Source organism: Oncorhynchus kisutch, linkage group LG1 (genome assembly GCF_002021735.2).
Source record: "Oncorhynchus kisutch isolate 150728-3 linkage group LG1, Okis_V2, whole genome shotgun sequence".
In the NCBI taxonomy this organism is placed as follows: Eukaryota; Metazoa; Chordata; class Actinopteri; order Salmoniformes; family Salmonidae; genus Oncorhynchus; species Oncorhynchus kisutch.
In genome coordinates this window covers 41,608,752-41,630,273 of record NC_034174.2, presented here as the reverse complement: position 1 = coordinate 41,630,273, position 21,522 = coordinate 41,608,752, and the positions used below count along the sequence as shown (strand labels likewise).

The 21,522-nt window shown below is 44.2% G+C and overlaps 2 protein-coding genes across 2 annotated transcripts; one reads left to right on the top strand and one right to left on the bottom strand.

Moving 5' to 3' along the window:
• Nucleotides 1–100: 100 nt before the first annotated feature.
• On the bottom strand, nucleotides 101–5,875 carry kbtbd12 (kelch repeat and BTB (POZ) domain containing 12). The gene is made up of 6 exons (XM_020486982.2): nucleotides 5,693–5,875; nucleotides 4,060–5,266; nucleotides 3,293–3,563; nucleotides 1,691–1,841; nucleotides 1,046–1,243; nucleotides 101–309 (listed from the first exon to the last, which is right to left on the bottom strand). Exons 2-6 carry the CDS (start codon nucleotides 5,136–5,138, stop codon nucleotides 140–142), a joined length of 1,869 nt encoding a protein of 622 aa, XP_020342571.1. The 5' UTR covers nucleotides 5,139–5,266; nucleotides 5,693–5,875; the 3' UTR covers nucleotides 101–139.
• A 6,364-nt stretch (nucleotides 5,876–12,239) lies between these two features.
• On the top strand, nucleotides 12,240–21,440 carry slc26a6l1 (solute carrier family 26 member 6, like 1). Its single transcript, XM_020486990.2, has 19 exons — nucleotides 12,240–12,619; nucleotides 13,859–13,998; nucleotides 14,184–14,294; nucleotides 14,703–14,878; nucleotides 15,157–15,321; nucleotides 15,671–15,823; nucleotides 16,381–16,463; nucleotides 16,710–16,857; nucleotides 17,122–17,235; nucleotides 17,419–17,496; nucleotides 17,700–17,795; nucleotides 17,978–18,084; nucleotides 18,385–18,454; nucleotides 18,584–18,676; nucleotides 19,389–19,499; nucleotides 19,736–20,173; nucleotides 20,376–20,430; nucleotides 20,519–20,661; nucleotides 20,762–21,440. Exons 1-19 carry the CDS (start codon nucleotides 12,480–12,482, stop codon nucleotides 20,786–20,788), a joined length of 2,448 nt encoding a protein of 815 aa, XP_020342579.1. The 5' UTR covers nucleotides 12,240–12,479; the 3' UTR covers nucleotides 20,789–21,440.
• Nucleotides 21,441–21,522: the final 82 nt, after the last annotated feature.

The following is a 21,522-nucleotide window of genomic DNA, read 5'->3' as shown; positions in this document are numbered from 1 at the left end:
AGCACTACTGCATTTTGACTCCTGGCCCACAGCAGCAGAAAGAAAGGTCTTGTTGCTCAATATGATCATCTTTCAGAATATATAATTATAGCCCAAGGTACTCTTAGCTAAGAAGATTAGACCTTAGGGCAGGTGAACGTCACTGAGTTACTAGGTCTGCCGGGGGAGACATGAGCTCCCGTGGATTGAGGCTTGCCACCAAGCAGACGTCGTAGGCATCATGCATCAGAACGCGGCGGGCCACAATGGTCCAGCGGTTCTCCCACGGGTCTAGTTCCAGGATGTCCTTGATTATGTCTTCATGACGATCTGAGGGAGACAGGGATTAGGATAGGCCAGGAATATAGGAATGTTGTCACTATTGGAATCACTTTACTGACAATATATATATTTTTCAGAATAACTTGTGACAAGTTTGCTACCACATGGCGTAGAATGGTGGCATTTTAAAGAGTGGTGTGGCAGTCAAATGAAACAGCATTCATCTACACAGTCAATTTGTTAACTCCTTAAAGAGACAGGTCATCTTTTACTCAAACCTGTGCCACGTGATGTCACAGTTTTGTGAACAGTGGAAAGGAAAGTAGGTTTAGTCAGAGAGGAAGAGGCAAGCGAGAGGCATAACTGGGCCCAAAATCTGTCTTCTCCAGCAGGTGCCGTTTTTTAATCCTTATTTTTTTCACTCACCAAGCGAGTTTTGATTTGGAGGTCAGTGATAGTGTCCAATTTCGATTGCAAAAAAATGTATGGCTTATTTGCTACATGTGGCTTATTTGATCGAATAGAAGTTTCATAATGCTTAGGGTGTTACGAGTGTACTGACATAAGTAAGACGTGACATCCCAGCAGCTTTGATTAAAAAAACGTTTTATCTCGGGAGTTGTTCCTGTTGTTCACAAGCGTCTGCCCTCTCATTGGCTAGAATGGTCCCACCTGATCTTGCCTCCTCCCAACTGCCTTCCATTTTTGAAAACATTTATTTTCATCATTTGAGCGGCCACTTGAGTATCTGGTCAATATAATGGATCATCTGTGGTTTAGTTACCCGCCCCCTTGTAGTATCCACAGACATAAAGCTTGCCCCCCACCACCGCGGCGTTGGAGGCATTGCTGCGTAGGGATAGCTGTGGTGAAGGCATAGTAGGCCCATCCCTCCAGAAGTTTCCATCAGGGTTGTAGATTTCCACAGCATCAAGGCAACGACGGGACTGCCCATGATCGACCCCCTCACAGCCGATACCTCCTGTTAGAACACAACTGAGTTGGTACTGGAACATTCATTACTTTGTGTTGTAAATTGCTACTTTAAAAAACTGGGTTTTGTCCAAACATACTGTTTATGTTGAAGGTTGGGGGTTTCGCTAGGACAGTGTTACTTAATCCTGGTCCCGGGGACCCAAAAGCGTGCACATTTTGGTTTTGTCCCTAGCACTACACAGATGCTCAACTCATTATCAAGCTTTAATTTAATATCGTGTGTACAGTAGCGCTAAAGCAAAAACTAAATTGTGCAACCCTTTGGGTCCTCAGGACCAGGATTAGAAACACTGCTCTAGGAAAAAACATACTAAAGATCAAATTATGAGGAATAATCACCGGTTGCTGATACAAAGTGACCATCATCGTCATGACCATCAGGAAACCAATGAGAACAAATGGCCAATTGTGATATTTATTTATTTAATCTCACCCATCACGTAGATCTCTCCATTGAGTGCCACAGCACCACAGCGGTACTTGGAGTACTTCATGGGACCAAGCTCTGTCCACTTGTTTGTCTCAGGGTCGTACTCCAGCAGACGGTTGCTCAAGCGGTCTGGCTCGTCGTCCATCCGCCAGGACTGCCAGGGGAAGTGACAGGACAGGTGCAGAGTTTAGAGAAGGAAGAGGTATAGAGAGCGGGCTAAGAGTTGCACACTGACACAGATAGTGTGTCTCTCTGCTGTCAAAGCTTTGCAGCCTAAAGCACAGTGTGTACATGAGTGAGAGTGAGGGACTCCAAAAATACATAGGTGTTGTGAGATTGAATTAAACAAATGTGAAATCCCCCCTTGGCCTTCCTGCCCGCACATTGTGTGTGCAAACGCACGCACGCGCACACACACACACGCGCACACACACACACACACACACACACACACACACACACACACACACACACACACACACACACAAACCTAATATAGTCTAACATTCACAGGCTATTCATCTACAGTACCAGTCAAAAGCTTGGATGCACCTACTCATTCCAGGGTTTTTCTTTATTTCTACGATTTTCTACATTGTAGAATAATAGTGAAGACAACAAAACTATTAAATAACACATATGTAGCAAGGAAAAAATGTGTATATAAAATTTATTTTATATTCTAAGTAGCCCCCCCTTTGCCTTGATGACAGCTTTGCACACTTTTGGCATTATCTCATCCAGCTTCATGAGGTAGCCACCTGGAATGTATTTCAATTAACAGGTGTGCCTTAAAAGCACATTTGTGGAATTTCTTTCCTTCTTAATGCGGTTGAGGCAATCAGTTGTGTTGTCACAAGGTAGGGGTGGTATACAGAATATAGCCCTATTTAGGAAAAGACACAGTTTATATTATGGCAAGAAAGGCTCAAATAAGCAAAGAGAAACAACAGTCCATCATTACTTTAAGACATGCAGGTCAGCCTATACGGTACATTTCAAGAACTTTGAAAGTTTCTTCAAGTGCAGTCACAAAAATGATCAAGCGCTATGATGAAACTGGCTCTCATGAGGACCGCCACAGGGAAGGAAGACCTAGAGTTAACTCTGCTGCAGAGGATAAGTTCATTAGAGTTTCCCAGCCTCAGAAATCGGAAAGCAACTGCACCTCAGTTTTCTACAGGACAATGACCCAAAACACACCTCCAGGCTGTGCAAGGGCTATTTGACCAAGAAGGAGAGTGATGGAGTGCTGCATCAGATGACCTGGCCTCCATAATCAACCGACCTCAACTCAATTGAGATGGTTTGGGATGACTTGGACCACAGAGTGAAGGAAAAGCAGACAACAAGTGCTCAGCATATGTGGGAACTCCTACAATACTTTTGGAAAAGCATTTCAGATGACTACCTCATGAAGCTGTCATCAAGGCAAAGGGTGGCTACTTTGAAGTATCTAAAATCTCAAATATATTTTGTTTTGTTTAACACGTTTTTGGTTACTACATGATTGCATATTGCATAATGAAAAACCCTTGAATGAGAAGGTGTTTCCAAACTTTTGACTGGTACTGTATATCAAACCCCTTCTCTTTAGTCCATTACCTGTGGAGTTCGACCCCCGAGCACGTAGAGGCGGTTCTTCAGTCGGACCACGCTGTGATAGGCCAGCGGAATGGGTAGCGGGGCGGCGCTATGCCAGGGCCCACCCTGCAGGGACCAGCGCTCCACAGAGTTGGTGATGAGGTACTGGTTCTTCAGCTTCATCTGGCCTCCCAGCAGGTAAATAGTATCACCCAGCGCCCCCAGAGCGTACGAGTCTCGGTACTCTGCTGAGCTCAGGTGCTCCCAGGTTCCCTGGGCCTCCACCCTGTGCCTGAGGAGGACAAGAAAACCAAAGTCAGCGGCAGGGGTTAGGAAATACATCCTATTTTAGTGAGACTCCACTATGCTAAAATAAAGACAGGAGTGCTATTAAAGCCCATTAGGCAGGCCTCTGGTCTGGAGTTACTGACAATCCTTCTCATACTGTCACTCCACCTGGCCATGCACTCCACCTGGCCACGCCCTCCACCTGGCCACACATTCCACCTGGCCACGCACTCCACCTGGCCACGCACTCCACCTGGACACGCACTCCACCTGACCACGCACTCCACCTGACCACGCACTCCACCTGGCTACGCACTCCACCTGGCCACGCATTCCACCTGGCCACGCACTCCACCTGGCCACGCACTCCACCTGGCAACACACTCCACTTGGCCACAGCACATAAACAGTATGCCATTGACTGTCACTCTCATCAGTGACCATTGTTGATGATCTCATTCACACACGGAGCTCATGATACCATTCTTCGAGATTCCTACCTGAATATCTCCACATTCCTGTTCGTCTGCCTGGCCATTTTCCTCACCCCTGCCTCTCCGGCCACCACAATCTCGTTGCCTTCGGTGACGACCCCTGCACACACGAATCCCAGAACGTCTCCGTAGCGTGGGGACGTGATGTAGTGGGTGCGGCCCGTGGAGGGAGCGTAGCAGAAGCTACGTTCCGAATAATTTCCATACCGTGATCGGATCCCCCCACCCTCGTTGCCGATGCAGAGCAGCAGATCCGTGGTCTCCATCCCATAGCGGAGCTTCAGTTTACGGGGTGAGGAGGCCGGATGCATCCCTGTGGCCTCCAGTGCCTCCTCCATCATCTCCAGACACTCTGCATCCGCCAACAGAGACATATTCCTCTTCATAGTCTCCCTCAAGTAGTCAGGGGCCACCAAAGCGAGACGAACCTTCCTCAGGAGCTCAACCAGGTGTCTACTCCGCCTGTCCTCCATCCCATCCCCCGGAGTGTCCTGCCTGACCCAGCGCAGCACCACGTCCAGGATGGTCTCCTCCCGCGACACGTTGAGGTCGTCGGAGCTCAGCAGCGCCCCCAGTTGGTGGGCCTCTAGTTCCAGAATCTCCTCGCTCATACACACCTGAACGAAATGCGTCCGCAAGTATCTCTGGGCATGGTCGGCCAGCTCTTCGGCTCCCAGGTCGCGGGAAAAGTAGTACACCCCAAGGCAGTTGGAGGCGTCCATGTTCTCCCTCATGTGGCTCTGGCAGTGGTTGAACACCTCGTCCATCTGCAGGAGGAAGGCAGCGACCGAGACCCCCTGTACATTGGCGTTGTTGAGCGGGAGCTCAGAACAATACATGTAGTTTAACAATAGACCCAGGCTATCGGCTGGGGTGTCACGCAAAAACACTTCCCTAGTACTACACTCCCGCAGGCCGCAGGTGAACATAACCCGGAAGTAAGGGCTGAAAGCTGAGAGGACCACGCGGTGGCAGGGGAAGCTGATGCCCTCAGCCACTAACACCACATCTGTCAGCTTCTCTGTCTCCCTCATCTTCCTCAGCTGGTCCAGAAGACCCAGACTGTGTTTAGCTCTTAGATCCATTTGGATTGAATGTCTATTCAGGAGTATTAACAACACAGAAACAATGAATAAAAATTGAAATAGAATTGAAATACATAAAATATAAATAAATATCACTAAGTGGCAGTGTAAACAAGGAGGTTCTTTATCTGAAAAGGAGAGAAAGAAAGAAACACAAGTTCAATGTTGATATGATCGAGCCCAGTAGATTATTTACGTTCATGCCGAGTAGAGTTTTGTTGTAATCTCTGTAAAGATTTGAGAGTTAAAAGGCCAGTCACTATCTTCAACTTTGCAGTTCTGACATTGTTAACATACATCTGTAAGTATGAAGAGCCATTCTTACTGGAATTCCCAACATGACCAACATTGACACTTAGACGACAATATAACAGTACAGCAACAAAAGCATGGCCATGCCCCGCCTGCCGCAGTGAAACCAGGGATCCATGTTAAACAGGGATATGACATCAATATCATCTCCCACCATGCATTGTGTTACTAAACTCTTTCGCCCCCATTACTGTTGTGCGCTTTGATCACACAGTAGCCAAGCCTATGTCATCCTGTCCTACCATTCAGTGGGATTCCTCCAATTCCAGTAGACCGTCATGTTCCTCAGCCAGCCAGGCTGCAGGAGTTGTTGTTAATGTGGCTGAATGCATCTGGAATTAGGGTCAGAGAAAGACAGGCGGCCTAGCTATACCCTCTGAAACACAGTACTGTTTACCCTCCCCTTCCCTCGCTGCCTGCCTGAATGCCCTGGCCCTCTGAGTTGAGCACAAACCTTAAAATAGACTGTGATGTGGCCAATGGAACGGCATGCATCTAAGGGCGAGGGGAACATTTTGGATTTACCAGGAATAATGTCAGGAGACTCACACATGATAATGTTGTGTAATGTTGAGCAATGCTCATGTCGAATTTCACAAGTATAATTGCTATTATTTTCTATTGCTATATTTTAGGGGTGTCTCGATCACGTGTAGGCTTATGTATCTGTGGAATGGCACATGGAACCAGCTTGTGGCTTGGATTCAAATTTCATGACATCACTCTCTACAGACATTTTAAATGATAATAATCCCAATATTCATAATAATCTCAATAATAAACTATGATGCAGCTGATACTTTGTTCATACCAATCAAAAAGATTGATGTTAAAATATTAACCCGAGGTGGTGTTAACCATAGAATTAGTAATGGAATAGGATCTCTGTAGTGTAAACATCCCAAACAGAGCAATTAATGACCCTTATGACCACAACAGCTATTGGGCATTTCTCTGTGATATCCTGTTGAGCCTTTAAATCAGAAAATGCTATATGTACTGTATGTACAGTGCCTTCAGAAAGTATTCACACTCCTTGAGTTTTTACAAATTTTGCTGTATCACAACTTGAATTTAAAATTGATCAAATTTTTGTTTTGTTTTGTTTGTCACTGGCCTACTACACACAATACCCCATAACGTCAAAGCGGAATTAAGTTTTTAGTCATTTTTACAAATTAAAAAAAATGAAAAGCTGAAATGTCTTGAGTGAATAAGTATTCAACCCCTTTGTTATGGCAAGCTTAAATAAGTTCAGGAGTAAAAACGTGCTTAACAAGTCACATAATAAGTTGCATGGACTCACTCCGTGCGCAATAATAGTGTTTAACATGATTTTTTCATGACTACCTCATCTTTGTACACCACACATACAGATAATTGTAAGGTCCCTTAGTCAAGCAGTGAATTTCAAACAGATTCAACCACAAAGACCAGGGTGTTTTTCCAATGCCTCGTAAATATTGGTAGATGGTTAAACATTTTAAAAAAGCAGGCATTGAATATCCCTTTGAGCAAGTTATTTATTACACTTTGGATGGTGTATCAAAACACCCAGTCACTGCAAAGATCAGTAGTGGTGCGTGGGTAAAATCACTGAGGAAGCCAAGCCAGTAAAAAATCTATTTTACAACCTGTTGTGATAATTGTGTTGTTTTGTCACGGTCGTCCTCCTCTTCATCTGAAGAGGAGAGGCGAGAAGGATCGGAGGACCAAAATGCGGAGTGGTATGTGTTCATCATTAATTTTAATAAAGAAAACACTGAACACTGAAACACTATACAAAAACAATAAACAAAATAACGACCGTGAAGCTAATGCGAGCTGCGCTGAAACGAGCCATCAACATAGACAATCACCCAACAAACAAACAGTGCAACCCAGGCTACCTAAGTATGATTCTCAATCAGAGACAACTAATGACATCTGCCTCTGATTGAGAACCATACTAGGCCGAAACATACAAATCCCCAAATCATAGAAAAACAAACATAGACTGCCCACCCCAACTCACGCCCTGACCATACTAAATAAATACAAAACAAAGGAAATAAAGGTCAGAACGTGACATGTTTGCTCTGTAACCCATTTGTTTATATGGAATCCTGCTATACAACAAGGCCGTGACAACAAAAAGACAACAGTCACATGGTGACTGAAAAAAATCCATTACACACGGTGCATTCGGAAAGTATTCAGACCCCTTCACTTTTTCCACATTTTGTTACGTTACAGCCTTATTCTAAAATTTACTAAATGTTTTTTTTCCTCATCAATCTACACACATTACCCATAATGACAGAGCAAAACCAGAAATATTACATTACATAAATATTCAGACCCTTTACTCAGTACTTTGTTGAAGCACCTTTGGTAGCGATTACAGCTTCGCGTATTCTTGAGTATGACGCTACAAGCTTGGCACACCTGTATTTGGGGAATTTCTCTAATTATTCTCTGCAGATCCTCTCAAGCTCTGTCAAGTTGGATTGGGAGCTTCGCTGCGCAGCTATATTCAACTCTCTCCAGAGATGTTTGATCAGGTTCAAGCCCAGGATCTGGCTGGGCAACTCAGAGACTTGTCCCGAAGCCACTCCTGCATTGTCTTGGCTGTGTGCTTAGGGTCGTTGTCCTGTTGAAAGGTGAATCTTCGCACCAGTCGGAGGTCCTGAGCACTCTGAGCAGGTTTTCATCAAGGATCCCTCTGTACTTTGCTTCGTTCATCATTCTCTCGATCCTGACTAGTCTCCCAGTCCCTGCCGCTGAAATACATCCCCCACAGCATGATACTGCCACCAACATGCTTCACCGTAGAGATGTGACGCTTGGCATTCAGGCCAAAGAGTTCAATCTTTGTTTCATCAGACCAGAGAATCTGTTTCTCATGGTCTGAGAGTCCTTTAGGTGCCTTTTGGCAAACTCCAAGTGGGCTGGCATGTGCCTTTTACTGAGGAGTGGCTTCCATCTGGCCACTCTACCATAAAGGCCGGATTGGTTGAGTGCTGCAGAGATGGCTTCTCCCATCTTCACCTCCCTGACCAAGGCCCTTTTCCCCGATTGCTTAGTTTGGCCGGGCGGACAGCTCTAGGAAGAGTCTTGGTGGTTCTAAACTTCTTCCATGTGAGAATGATGGAGGACACTGTGTTCTTGGGGACCTTCAATGCTGCAGAAATATTTTGGTACACTTCCCCAGATCTGTGCCTCGACACAATCCTATCTCTGAGCCCTATGGACAATTCCTTCGACCTCATGCCTTGGTTTTTGCTCTGACATGCATTGTCAACTATGGGACCTATATAGACAGGTGCGTGCCTTTCCAAATCATGTCCAATAAATTGAATTTACCACAGGTGGACTCCAAGTTGTAGAAACATCTCAAGGATGATCAATGAAAACAGGATGCACCTGAGCTCAATTTCGAGTCTCATAGCAAAGGGTCTGAACACTTATGTATATAAGATATTCCTGTTTTTTTATTTTTAATACATTTGCTAGCGTTTCTAAAAACCTGTTTTCACTTTGTCATTATGGGGTATTTTGTGTAGATTGATTTTATTTATTTTTTATCCATTTTAGAATATGGCTGTAACATAACAAAATGTGGAAAAAGTCAAGGGGTCTGAATACTTTCCGAATGCACTGTATGTTTGTTCCATCACAAAACCGAAGAACAACATCTGTCCGGTGAAGTCCACAAAGCAAACATAGCATGTAACAAACAGTGCGAGCGTGTGTGAACAAATAAAAAAACATTTGGACTCACCCTACTTGTAGACTAGTTGAAAGCCAATGCCATCCCCCTCTCTTTCATGTGGTCTATGGCTCTGTCATACAGTTTGCTTTTAGTTTGTATTGTCATAGGCTACCTTGCTAGCCTAACTTCCTTGCATGGGCAACAATGAACCAGCCAAATTAGCTAGCTAGTTATCTTGAGCCTAAAGGAGCTAGGCTACATATTGAACTTCAATCGTATTTGACCAGTGGCACAACATATTAATTTATGCTTAGATCAGAATCACCATCATAATTATTGGCCTGTAAAGAGAATTAAGTCAAAACCGCAAGTCCAAATCCCCATCTCCATTCATGGCATAGAAAAGGGCCGATTTAGCAAGCTAGCTACTGCAGGACATCAACACAAACAGACCAGAAACTAAAATGGCGTTTTGCTTAGGAAGATATTTGATTGGAGTGACGCCAAATCCAAACTGGCCTCCCTTGGGAGGCGTTTTGCTGCACCAGGACAGCCCACAGTTGAGCTCAGCTCAACGTTGATTGGCTAATTACATATATTTTTTTATCAAGGGAGGCCAAATGCCTACTGGTATCAATCAATCAAATGCTACGGCCGCAAGATTTCATAATCCAGAAAGCATCAGATACATGGGCTACACTTACTGAGACAGAGGGGCGCTGTTCCCCTCGCTCTGATGATTTCTCTGGTGAGATTCAACCACTTGCTAATTGACGGAAAATTCTGAAAAGATTGCGAGAGACTTTCCCATAAAGACTCACAGCTGTAATCGCTGCCAAAGGTGATCTATAATGTAAATTAGATATTTCTGTATTTCATTTTGTAAGGGATTTCCTCCTCTTCTTCCGAAGAGGAGAGGCGAAACGGATCAGAGGACCAATATGCGGCGTGGTAAGTGTCCATGGTTCTTTTAATATGTAAATTTACTCATGAACAACTGATACAACAAAACAAGAAACGTGTGAAACCCTCAACAGCCCTATCTGGTGAAAAACACAAAGACAGGAACAATCACCCACAAACACACAGTGACACCCAGGCTACCTAAGTATGATTCTCAATCAGAGACAACTAATGACACCTGCCTCTGATTGAGAACCATACTAGGCCGAAACATAGAAAACCCCAAATCATAGAAAATCAAACATAGACTGCCCACCCAACTCACGCCCTGACCATACTAACTAAATACACAAAAACACAGGAAATAAAGGTCAGAACGTGACACATTTTCAATACATTTGCAAACATTTCTAAAAATATGTTTTAACTTTGTCAGTATCGGATATTGTGTGTAGATGGGTGAGATTTAAAAAAATATTTAATCCATTTTGAATTCAGGACGTAACACAACAAAATGTGGAATAAGTCAAACACAAGCAAAACAAACAACAAATGCATCCAACAAGTAGAGATGTAGTCTTTGCCCGTTAGGAATATGGGACCATATACAAAACTTTGGATGACTTTATTACACACGTAAGTGAATTTCTGTCATTTTGGTTAGTATTGTGAAGTAACTACAATGTTGTTGATCCAATCTCAGTTATCTCCTATCACAGCCATTAAACTGTAACTGTTTTAAAATCACCATTGGCCTCATGGTGAAATCCCTGAGCAGTTTCCTTCCTCTCCGGCAACTGAGTTAGGAAGGTTGTGTCACGGATCCCCCCGGTACTGCTGCTCATTCTGTTCACCAGTTCCGAAGGTCCACGTCACCGGCCATCTAGACTGACTGAACTGTGTTATTACGCACACCTGGTTCCAATTCCTCGCTTATTGTGCTTGTATAAATGTGCCCTTTGTTTCCCAATTGGGCTGTGGATTATTGTTCCCACGTCCGTTGGTCGTGTGAGTACCTATGTGTTGTCTCAGCATGTGCTGCATGTTTTGTGTATTACGGGTCTTGTGTTGTTCTACGAGGTTTACTCTCGCTCTTTTGTTTGAGTACATCCCAGTGTTTTGTACACGTGTTTGTTTTTGGTGTATTAAAAACCCAGATGATGTATTCCTGCGCCTGTCTCCAAATCCTTTACACCAGCGTGACAGGTTGCCTGTATCTTTGTAGTGACTGGGTGTATTGACACACCAACCAATGAATAACTGCAATGAATTACTGTGAAATGAATAACTGCAACATGCTCAAAGGGATATTCAACGTCTGCTTTTGAAATGTTTGCCCTTCTTTGCGAACCATTGGAAAACCTCCCTGGTCTTTGTGGTTGAATCTGTACTTGAAATTCACTGCTAGACTAAGGAAACTTACAGATAATTGTGTGTGTGGGGTACAGAGATGGGGTAGTCATTTAAAAATCATATTAAACACTATTATTACACACAATAAGTCCACACAACTTATTTGACTTGTTAAGCACATTTTTACTCCTGAGCTTATTTAGTTTTGCCATAACAAAATGATTGAATACTTACTGACTTGAGACATTTTAGCTTTTCATTTTTTAAATTAATTTGTAAACGTTTCTAAAAAGACAATTCCCACTTGACATTATGGGGTATTGTGTGTATCTTAGTGACACAAAAGCTCAATTTAATCCATTTTAAATTTAGTCTGTAACAACAAAATGTGGAAAAAGTCAAGGGCGGTGAATTCTTTCTGAAGGCGCTGTATGTACAGTATGTTGTCTTCCACCTTAAGTCAATAATAATTTCCCTGATGTTGCTTTTTCCATATCCTGTGTTTGTCTATCTTTCCACTGTACCAGATCTGGCTGTAATAGATGACAGGACTAGTATGTCATCAGCTACAGGCTGCCTGGTGTTGTCATGGTTCATTAGCATCACTTTTGCAGTGTAAGGAATCTGGTGGAAACACCTCCTACCTATGACTAGAGTGCAATCTGGACATTCTGAAATGGGGCTCTTGATGACCTTGAATGACCAAATATGAGGTGGAGAAATGTCTCTTAGTTAGCCATTATAGGCTATGCCCTACACACGATCAACCACTGACCCCCCCCCCCCCCCCACCCCCCACCTCACACAGACACACACATATAAAGGATGATTTATTGAATGTACCCTTATCTTTGATAGTGATAGAACCTCAGTCAATGGTAATGCCCATCGTGCTTTGGGTGAAAAAGTTCACTTTTTAGTAAACCTGTTTTATTCGGTGTTTGGAAAAAACGTCTCTTTCACCTGTCATATTGTACAAAAGGGGGACTGACAGGTACTTCACGCGGCTTACACGGGGAGGAGAGAAATAGCCCAACCTGGTTCTTATATACTGTTAAGGACATATTGGACGAGGTGGTATGGGTACGGGCCGGAAGGCTAGGGGGTACAGAGTGGAGAGGGATGTGCTGGATGAGCAGAGGCTGGAGGAGCTGGCTCAGAGAATGGACTACTCTGACACTCACCCTTCCCTGACCAAGCAGCTTAAAGAGTCCTTCAGGTAAGGCACAGATGGGGTGTGTGTGTGTGTGTGTGTGCACGCACTAGTCTAAGGTGTGTGAGTTTCTTATTTATTGCAAATAGACGGGGTAAATATTTTATGGAAGGATTTAAGCAGTAGGCTTAGACCCACTTGAACCAAACTCTAGGTTCGGATCAAAATCAAATCAAATATTATTTGTCACGTGCGCCGAACACAACAGGTGTAGACTTTATCATGAAATGCTTACTTACGAGACCTTTCCCAACAATGCAGTTAAAAAGAAAGAAACATTTGCAAAAAATAAAGGAAATAGTAACAGAATAAAATAACAATAACGAGACTATATACAAGTAGTACCTGTACAGAGTCAATGTGCAGCGGTATGAGGCAGGTGAGGTAATATGTACATGTAGGTAGGGGTAAAAGTGACTAGGCAATCAGGATAGATAATAAACAGAGAAGCATCAGCGTGTGTGTGAGTGTGTGTCAATATACATGTGTGTGTGAGCGTATGTAGTGTGTGTATGTGTGTGTTGGAGTGTCAGTGTAGTTTGTGTGAGCGTGTGTATGTGTGTGTTGGAGTGTCAGTGTAGTTTGTGTGAGCGTGTGGGTAGTGAGTGTAGAGCCGGTTCAAGAGAGTCAGTGCAAATTAAAACTGGATCAATGCAAATAGTCAGGCTGGTTCAGCAGTCTATTGGCTTCCGGGTAGAAGCTGTTTAGGAGGCTTTTGGTCCCAGACTTGGCGCTCCAGCACCGATTGCCGTGCGGTAGCAGAGAGAACAGTCTATGACTTGGGTGGTTGGAGCCTTTGACAATTTTTAGGGCCTTGCTCTGACATCGCCTGGTATAGAGGCAGGGAGCTCGGCCCAAGTGATGTACAGGGCCGTACGCACTACCCTCTGTATTGCTTTATGGTCCGATGCCAAGCAGTTGCCATACCAAGCGGTGACGCAGCCGATCAAGATGCTCTCAATGGTGCAGCTATATAACCTTTTGAGGATCTGAGGGCCCATGTCAAATCATTTCAGCCTCCCGAGGGGGAAGAGGCTTTGGTGTTGGTGTGTTTGGACCATGATAGGTCCTTAGTGTTATGTCCACCGAGGAACTTGAAGCTCTCAACCCGATCCACCATCCACCCCGGTTCAACCTTAACCCTAACCCCAACCCTAATTTAATGTCCACATCCCGGTTTAACCCTAGCCTCAACCCTGAACCTGTCCCTCTTCTGTCTGTCACCCCCCTGCCCCCCTTTTCAAGATGTACTGTACCCAGGCTGAAACGTAGTGTGGTGGGCTGTCTGCCTGTACTCTACTGGCTGCCCCGCTACTCTATCTGGGACTATGGCATGCCGGACCTCATCTCTGGTATCAGTGTGGGCATCATGCACTTGCCACAAGGTACAGTAAGACCACAACCTCATGGGTTTATCACAAAAACAAAATTATCCTCAATAACAACATGCATTTCAATGATCCTAATGTGAACAACCTGCACTTCATTTACAGACCCAGTGAAAAATAGTCGTTGAATGATTTATTGGCTAGCGAGGCTGTTTAACTAGATTTCTCGATACTCTCTGCAGGTATGGCATATGCATTGCTGGCCTCCTTGCCCCCAGTGTTTGGGCTATACACATCCCTCTACCCTGCATTGGTCTACTTCTTCTTTGGGACGTCCAGACATATTTCCATAGGTAAGTGGACAGAAATATGTAATATGTGATTGGTTGATAAGGAATAGGGTTAACACTAGGGCTGTTACGGTGACCGTATTACCAGTGGTTGATAAGGAATAGGGTTAACACTAGGGCTGTTACGGTGACCGTATTACCAGTGGTTGATAAGGAATAGGGTTAACACTAGGGCTGTTACGGTGACCGTATTACCAGTGGTTGATAAGGAATAGGGTTAACACTAGGGCTGTTACGGTGACCGTATTACCAGTGGTTGATAAGGAATAGGGTTAACACTAGGGCTGTTACGGTGACCGTATTACCAGTGGTTGATAAGGAATAGGGTTAACAACACTCCCAGTCAGTACAATTATTTTTGTGCATACAAATGTACATACACAGATGTCGTTATGTTGTGTTTGTGTGCAGGTACGTTTGCAGTGCTCAGTATCATGGTTGGAAGTGTGACAGAGAGGTTGGCTCCAGACAGGAACTTCCTGGTCATGCTGAATGGGACTAACCTGACTGAAGTGAACATCACTGCCAGGGACTCCTACAGGGTGCAGGTCGCTGCTGCTACCACCGTCCTAGGAGGACTCATCCAGGTCATCAAAAGAATAGAACAGTTAGCTGCTACTGGAAAAAACTATACAATACAACATAACACAAGACAACACAATGTACTAGACCATGCTTTAATCCAATTCAATCCAATACAACATGACACAAGACAATACAATATGTTACACTGCACTTCAATCCAGTCAATACAATTCAAGAGCTATGACACATAGCACAAATCAGGCATTCGTAGCTAATTTATCCTTACTATGACTGACAGTAGGAATATATTGTGTTCGAATGTTCATGCTTACACTTGTAGGTGGTGCTGGGACTGGTGAAGTTTGGGTTTGTGGGTACCTACCTGTCGGAGCCACTGGTGCGAGCCTACACAACAGCAGCTGCTGCTCACGCTGTGGTTGCTGTGATCGCACAGCTCTTTGGGCTGTCCACCACACGCTTTAGTGGGCCCTTGTCACTGGTGTATGTGAGTACCATGTGTGTGTGTGTGTGTGTGTGTGTGTGAGACACTATAACTCAACTGACACTATAACTCAACTGACACTATAACTCAACTGACACTGTAACTCAACTGACACTGTAACTCAACTGACACTGTAACTCAACTTACATTATAACTCAGCTGACACTATAACTCAACTGACACTTTAACTCAACTGACACTTTAGCTCAACTGACACTATAACTAACTCAACTGACATTTTAACTCAACTGACACTATAACTCAGCTGACACTATAACTCAGCTGACACTTTAACTTAACCCCAGCACAAAACCCTGAACTCATATACTATTGGTGTAACTCTTGTCCACAGACCCTGGTGGAGGTGTGCTCCAAGCTACCTCAGACCCATCTCCCCACACTGGCGGTCAGTGGTGTATCCATGGTGTTTCTCATCGCAGCCAAGGAAATCAACTCTGCCATCAGCGCCAGACTGCCTGTGCCCATCCCAGTGGAGCTCATCATGGTCAGTTACTATGATACTCTGTCCGCTGTCTCACCGTCCTGTCGATCTGTCAGTCTCTTCCTTATGTTTCTCTACAAAAATGTATTCTTTCTTTTTCTACCTTGGTTGGTCAAAGATACATTTGAACTTCAAATATTTGACATTGGTTATATTCGTTTAGGGTAGGTCAGAGATTTCTTTCTTCTGTCTAGTCGAGTTTGTGTTGACAAGTTTTGGCTCCTGCATAGAAAAACAAATGTAGAACAATGGCCCTAGTCTGAAACACAAGAGCTGAGTCAACTATATGTGACCATTCCAATGTACTGTATTAGTGTCATCCACAGCAGAAATTAGGGATTCATAACTAATGATTAGGCACACTTCTGGCTTCTGATTCACCTAACCTACAGTATGTTCACTAAATGATTGACGTGATGTTTTCCTTGCAACATACCCATTATTTGTCCAGTTGTATTGAGAAGATTGTGACTAAGTTGAATTGGAAAGCATGTGTTTCTATTTTGATAAAGATTGTGACTAAGTTGAATTGGAAAGAATGTGTTTCTATTTCGATAAAGATTGTGGCAGCAACAGTGATATCGTCCTACACCCACCTAAATGGCAACTACACAATCTCAGTAGTGGGGGAAATTCCCAGCGGGTGAGTATTTAATGTGGGTTTTTTTTACACTCAACTGTGTGTATGTGTGTGTGTGGGGGGGGGGATAGAGAGACAGAGAAACATGTAATAATCATTAATACCTTGTTTGTCTGTCAAATTGTAATCCTCGTGACTTTATCTTGACCTCTTCTTGTTGACCGCTTCTCTTGCTGGTATGTTCTCCTGCTGGTTCATGGTTGACACCTCTGGTACTACCCTGACCTAAATATCCTCTGCTTTATTCAGCCTGGCTGCCCCCAGGTTACCTGATGCTAGCCTGTTTAAAGAGGTGATGGGGGATGCGTTTGCCTTGGCTATTGTGGGCTACGCCATCTCCATCTCTCTTGGGAAGACGTTTGCACTAAAACATGGCTACAAGGTGGACAGCAACCAGGTGAGACAGTCCCTCTTATCATACATTGTTCCAACACCATCAAAGCAACGGAATCCCTCACAATCTACACAAGCTGTACCATCTTCCCATGAATTCATTTGATCTTGTCGCGCCTCATAGGCCACCGTAACTGAACCGGCTCTGCAATGCAGTCCAAACAAACCTCTGTCTGTTACACTCCCTATACACACTCTCACCTCGTCCATCCTCTCCTATCGCCTTTTCACCTGTCTTTCTCCTCTCCCTCCCCTTTCCCTGCTGTAGGAGCTGGTGGCGCTGGGTCTCAGTAATGCCGTGGGGGGATTCTTCCAGTGCTACGCCGTCTGCTCCTCCATGTCCCGTAGTCTCATCCAGGAGAGTACCGGAGGCAAGACACAGGTGGGAGGAACACTGCGGGACTCCTACTGTGCACCATTTTGAATAGTGTTTTCTATGTTAATGCCATAGGTGTGCATGTAAATGCATACACACAACGAATGTGCGAAGGTCATGTAAAAGCAGCATGAATCTATGTTTTGTGACCACTGAAAGATGCATTGATATCCAATGTCTTTACTCCAGATGGCTGGAATGGCCTCTGCTGTGATTGTGTTGGTGACTGTGCTGAAGCTCGGGCCTCTGTTCCAGGAGCTGCCAAAGGTACGGCTCTACTTCAGCTATATACCGTATGTGTGTGTGGGAGATTGTGATAGGAGACAGAATGTTGTTTGTATGTATTCGTTCTACATCGTTTACATGAGTTAGTCTATTCAAGTGTTTTTAAAGGGTGAAGTACGAGGTTTTGAAAGTACATGTGCGTTCTATACTGGTTGTAGCCACTATTTTGTTTGTGTGTGTTTCAGGCAGTGCTTGCAGCCATCGTCTTTGTGAACCTGAAGGGCATGTTCAAGCAGTACTATGACATCATCACTCTGTGGAGGAGCAGCAAAGTTGATCTGGTGAGAGGAGAAATGAACTTCCTGATACACATTGCACACGTCTTCTCTGGTTGTGAATGGTCGATATAGTTGAATATAATATAATTTGTTTGCAGAGTATCTACATAGGGGGCGTCATCACACGTTCATAACCCATACATAACCCATTCAGAAGTAGTACATAAGAATGGCCCTGTTCCCAGGTGGTGTGGCTGGTGACCTGGGTATCCACACTGCTGTTCAACCTGGACATGGGCCTTGGTGCCTCCATCACCTTTGCTGTGCTCACTGTTATCTTCAGGACCCAGCTGTAAGACTGCTCTTCCACTTCTTCAACACGGCATAGTTTTCATCTGGCTGTGTGTTTTTACAAACAAATCAAAAAGCTCAGCATCAACAGGTGCCAGGTGGCAATTCATTCTTGGCACTTTTAAACAGGTCCTTCTGGCCAAAGTCAGTGATTGATTAAAAAAGTGGAAGCCAAAAACCAACATTTGATAAAGAATTCAGAACAACAAAAAAACTGCATCGATTTAATAGTTACACAGTAGCTCTGACTGAGAACTGGAGTGCTCTGGTGGTGAGCCAACCCTGCTGTCCTCTCTTTCAGCCCGAAGTACTCAGTTCTGGGACACGTTCCAGGGACAGAGCTCTACTTGGACATGGAGACTCACAGAGAGGTGAGACACCAGAGAATAGAATCATTCTATTTCTATGGGTGAGAGAGCAGACCTTGGGAGGCAGCAGGAAGGGAGGTGGCCCAGTCAGTGGTTAACCATAACCTTGTCGTTTGTTTGTGTGTGTGGCAGGTGAGAGAGGTCCCTGGCATCACTATCTTCCACTCCTCTGCCACCGTGTACTTCGCCAACGCTGACCTCTACCTGGAGGCTCTAAAAGGAAAGGTGCCCTTTTCCATACAACTCTGACAGTGACACTCATTTGCACTTCATGTGATACTCATTTGCACCTCATGCATGCTCTACAGGGTGTTCGAAAGCGTTCCCCATTCAAAGGCACTTACATTTTTTTGTCTTGCCAATTCACCCTCTGAATGGCACACATACACGATCCATGTCTCCAGGGGCGCAACTTTGATTTTAGAAGTGGGGGGGACATAATATATATATATTTTATCCAGTCGGATAAACACTCCAAACAGCCTACCCGACCACTCAGAGGAGTCCGCATGCTCCTAAAGCACACTGTTGCCAAGTTTTGTTACACATTCCAATGATAAAACTGGGAGGACAAAAATGCAATTTCAGAATATGAGGGGGACATGTCCCCAGTGAAAGTTGCTCCCCTGCATGTCTCAATTGTCTCAAGGCTTAAAAATCCTCCTTTAACCTGTCTCCTCCCTTTCATCTACACTGATTGAAGTGGATTTAACAAGTGACATCAATAACGGGTCATAGCCTTCACCTGGATTCACCTGGTCAGTCTAACAGTCTCTGTCATGGAAATGTTCTTGGAAGTGTTCTTCATGTTTTGTATACTCAGTGTTTAGGGAATAGGGGGCCATTTGAGACGCAGACCTTGCGTTTCGTGACTGCAGGCCTATATTTGGGGCATGTGTTGGACGTGACGATAACAGATGGAGTGTCTGTGTCTTAGAGCGGGCTTGATATCAGCAAGATGATAATCTACAAGAGAAGACAGGAGGCCAAGCAGAGACGCAGAGACAAGAGAGCTGAGAGGAGAGCTAGGAGGGAGGCCAAGAGACAGGTGAGACACTGTCGAGCCGCCATTCATATACATTTGAATAACAAATTCCAAACTACTCAGGAATCCTTCTGTACATGCATAAACTTGTACAGTATAAATCTACGTCATATCTCAACTAATCTATGCATTATTTAGATGACAGACAGCCATGGTGCTGCTCTTTCTCTATGTCTTCATAAGGCGGGTTTTACAAATGTGTTGTAAACTAACGTGTTGTCTGTGTGTGGACTGTGCAGAAGCATGCTCTGAGAGCGGCAGAGCAGAAGACCGGGGTTTTCTCCGTAGAGGAGGCGGCGGGGCATTGGAAGGAACCGGGGGGCGGAGATGGAGACAGGGAGGAGTCACTGGGAGACGACCAACGAGGTTGGTGCGGCCGCGAGAACGGCACCGTGTTCGTCATGCCAACAACGCCCCGCACGCCCGATGACCAATGCAGCTGGGAGTACCTGAAGGGCAGTAAAGACCCAGACTGTGCCACCCTGGGGGCAATGTCGGAACTGCAAGACGGGGACACTACCACTCTGGGGTCCAGTAGTGAGGATACCCTGAGCCGGGAACTGGATAAGGTCTCGCTGGGATCGCTGGGCAAGTGGACCTGGGACATCCACTCCATCATCCTAGACCTCTCCACGGCTAACTTCATCGACACCGTGGCCATCAAGACCATGAGAAACGTGAGTGGGTGATGATGACGGCATGGAAATGAGGACATACGAGAGATGGCCTTGTATTGAGAGAAGAAAATCAGGAATGTAGGCGCCCTCAATGAAATAAAAATATTAGGATGACAACGGTTTGTTAGGTGGAGATAAAGAGTTTAGGATGTTAAAAGCGGAAAAGTACAGAAGTGCTTATCCTCCTGTCCCGTTTTGACAGATATTCCACGACTTTGGTGAGATTGATGTTACTGTCTACATGGCTGGGTGTCAGAGTAAGTAACCCCACTATCTTTAGCTAATACATGAACAGCTCATTAGTTTGAATAGGATGCGTAAATAACCGTTACTTGTTCTATCCAGTGTCTGTGGTGGAGCAGTTAGAGCTGGGAGGGTTCTTCTCGGAGTCCATCACTAAAGGACGTCTGTTTGCTACTGTCCATGATGCTGTGCTGCACTGTCTTGGCCACCAGGGAACATCAATGCCCAGCTATGAGTATTCTCTGGTGAGAGACGTGCACGTCTACAGTTCAATAGAAGATACAATATGGAAGACTGTATACTGCTTTGAACAAATGAACCATGTCTGTAAATATGTCATTGCAGGAGATGCAGTGCAGCACCAAACTCTGAGGACCCTTACTGAAGTCTGACGTCTCTGTATATTCTATTTTATGGGGCGGGGCCCCTATCCTTTTGAAAAGTGACTTTCAATTGGGAATATAGTATACAGGTATACAGTATATACTGTGTATATATATATATATATGGTAACTATAATGCCTTCAAATGTTCGGTAATTTTGGTAGTTAACAGGTAATCTCTGGTCATATATATTTACATAACTTTTATCAAATGTACACATATGACCTAAAATAAATCATCTTTATATGTATTCATATTGTCTACAGGTTTCTCGTGAATAGACCATATGATTCAAGAGAAAACAGCCCAATTAATAAAAAAAGCATCTAATCAACAATGAAATCATTTCCTATTAACTCCGCAACTCTTCCAACTTTGGACTTTTTTCACAACTGCCAAGTTTTGCCCCAAAACACATATTGACAGAGTAAAATAAGTAAAAGTGGAAAAATATGTAAGGATATTATATGCTGAAACCCTCATATTATACACCAATGGAATTCGCTTAGTTTATGGGTTATATTAAGGATAATGTTTTACAGCTTTGCCATTTAATATATTTTGGATTTTTAAATAGTTGGAAAGTATTAATTTATATACTTTACATTTGATGCAATTTCAATAAAATCCTGAAAGTTTTTATGGGTGTGCCAGTGTTGTCACAAACAGCTTTGGCAATTGGCCTCACTCGCTCCTCTGTGACTCCAATGAAATGAGAGAAA

Coding starts and splice junctions, on each gene's coding strand:
- kbtbd12 (XM_020486982.2), bottom strand. CDS start 5,138: ATGGATCTAAGAGCTAAACACAGTCTGGGTCTTCTGGACCAGCTGAGG. Junction 1,842..3,292: donor TCGGGGGTCGAACTCCACAG/GTAATGGACTAA, acceptor TTCCCCTGGCAG/TCCTGGCGGATGGACGACGA. Junction 1,244..1,690: donor TGGAGAGATCTACGTGATGG/GTGAGATTAAAT, acceptor GTGTTCTAACAG/GAGGTATCGGCTGTGAGGGG.
- slc26a6l1 (XM_020486990.2), top strand. CDS start 12,480: ATGGGTACGGGCCGGAAGGCTAGGGGGTACAGAGTGGAGAGGGATGTG. Junction 14,879..15,156: donor TCCTAGGAGGACTCATCCAG/GTCATCAAAAGA, acceptor TTACACTTGTAG/GTGGTGCTGGGACTGGTGAA. Junction 20,174..20,375: donor CCATCAAGACCATGAGAAAC/GTGAGTGGGTGA, acceptor CCGTTTTGACAG/ATATTCCACGACTTTGGTGA.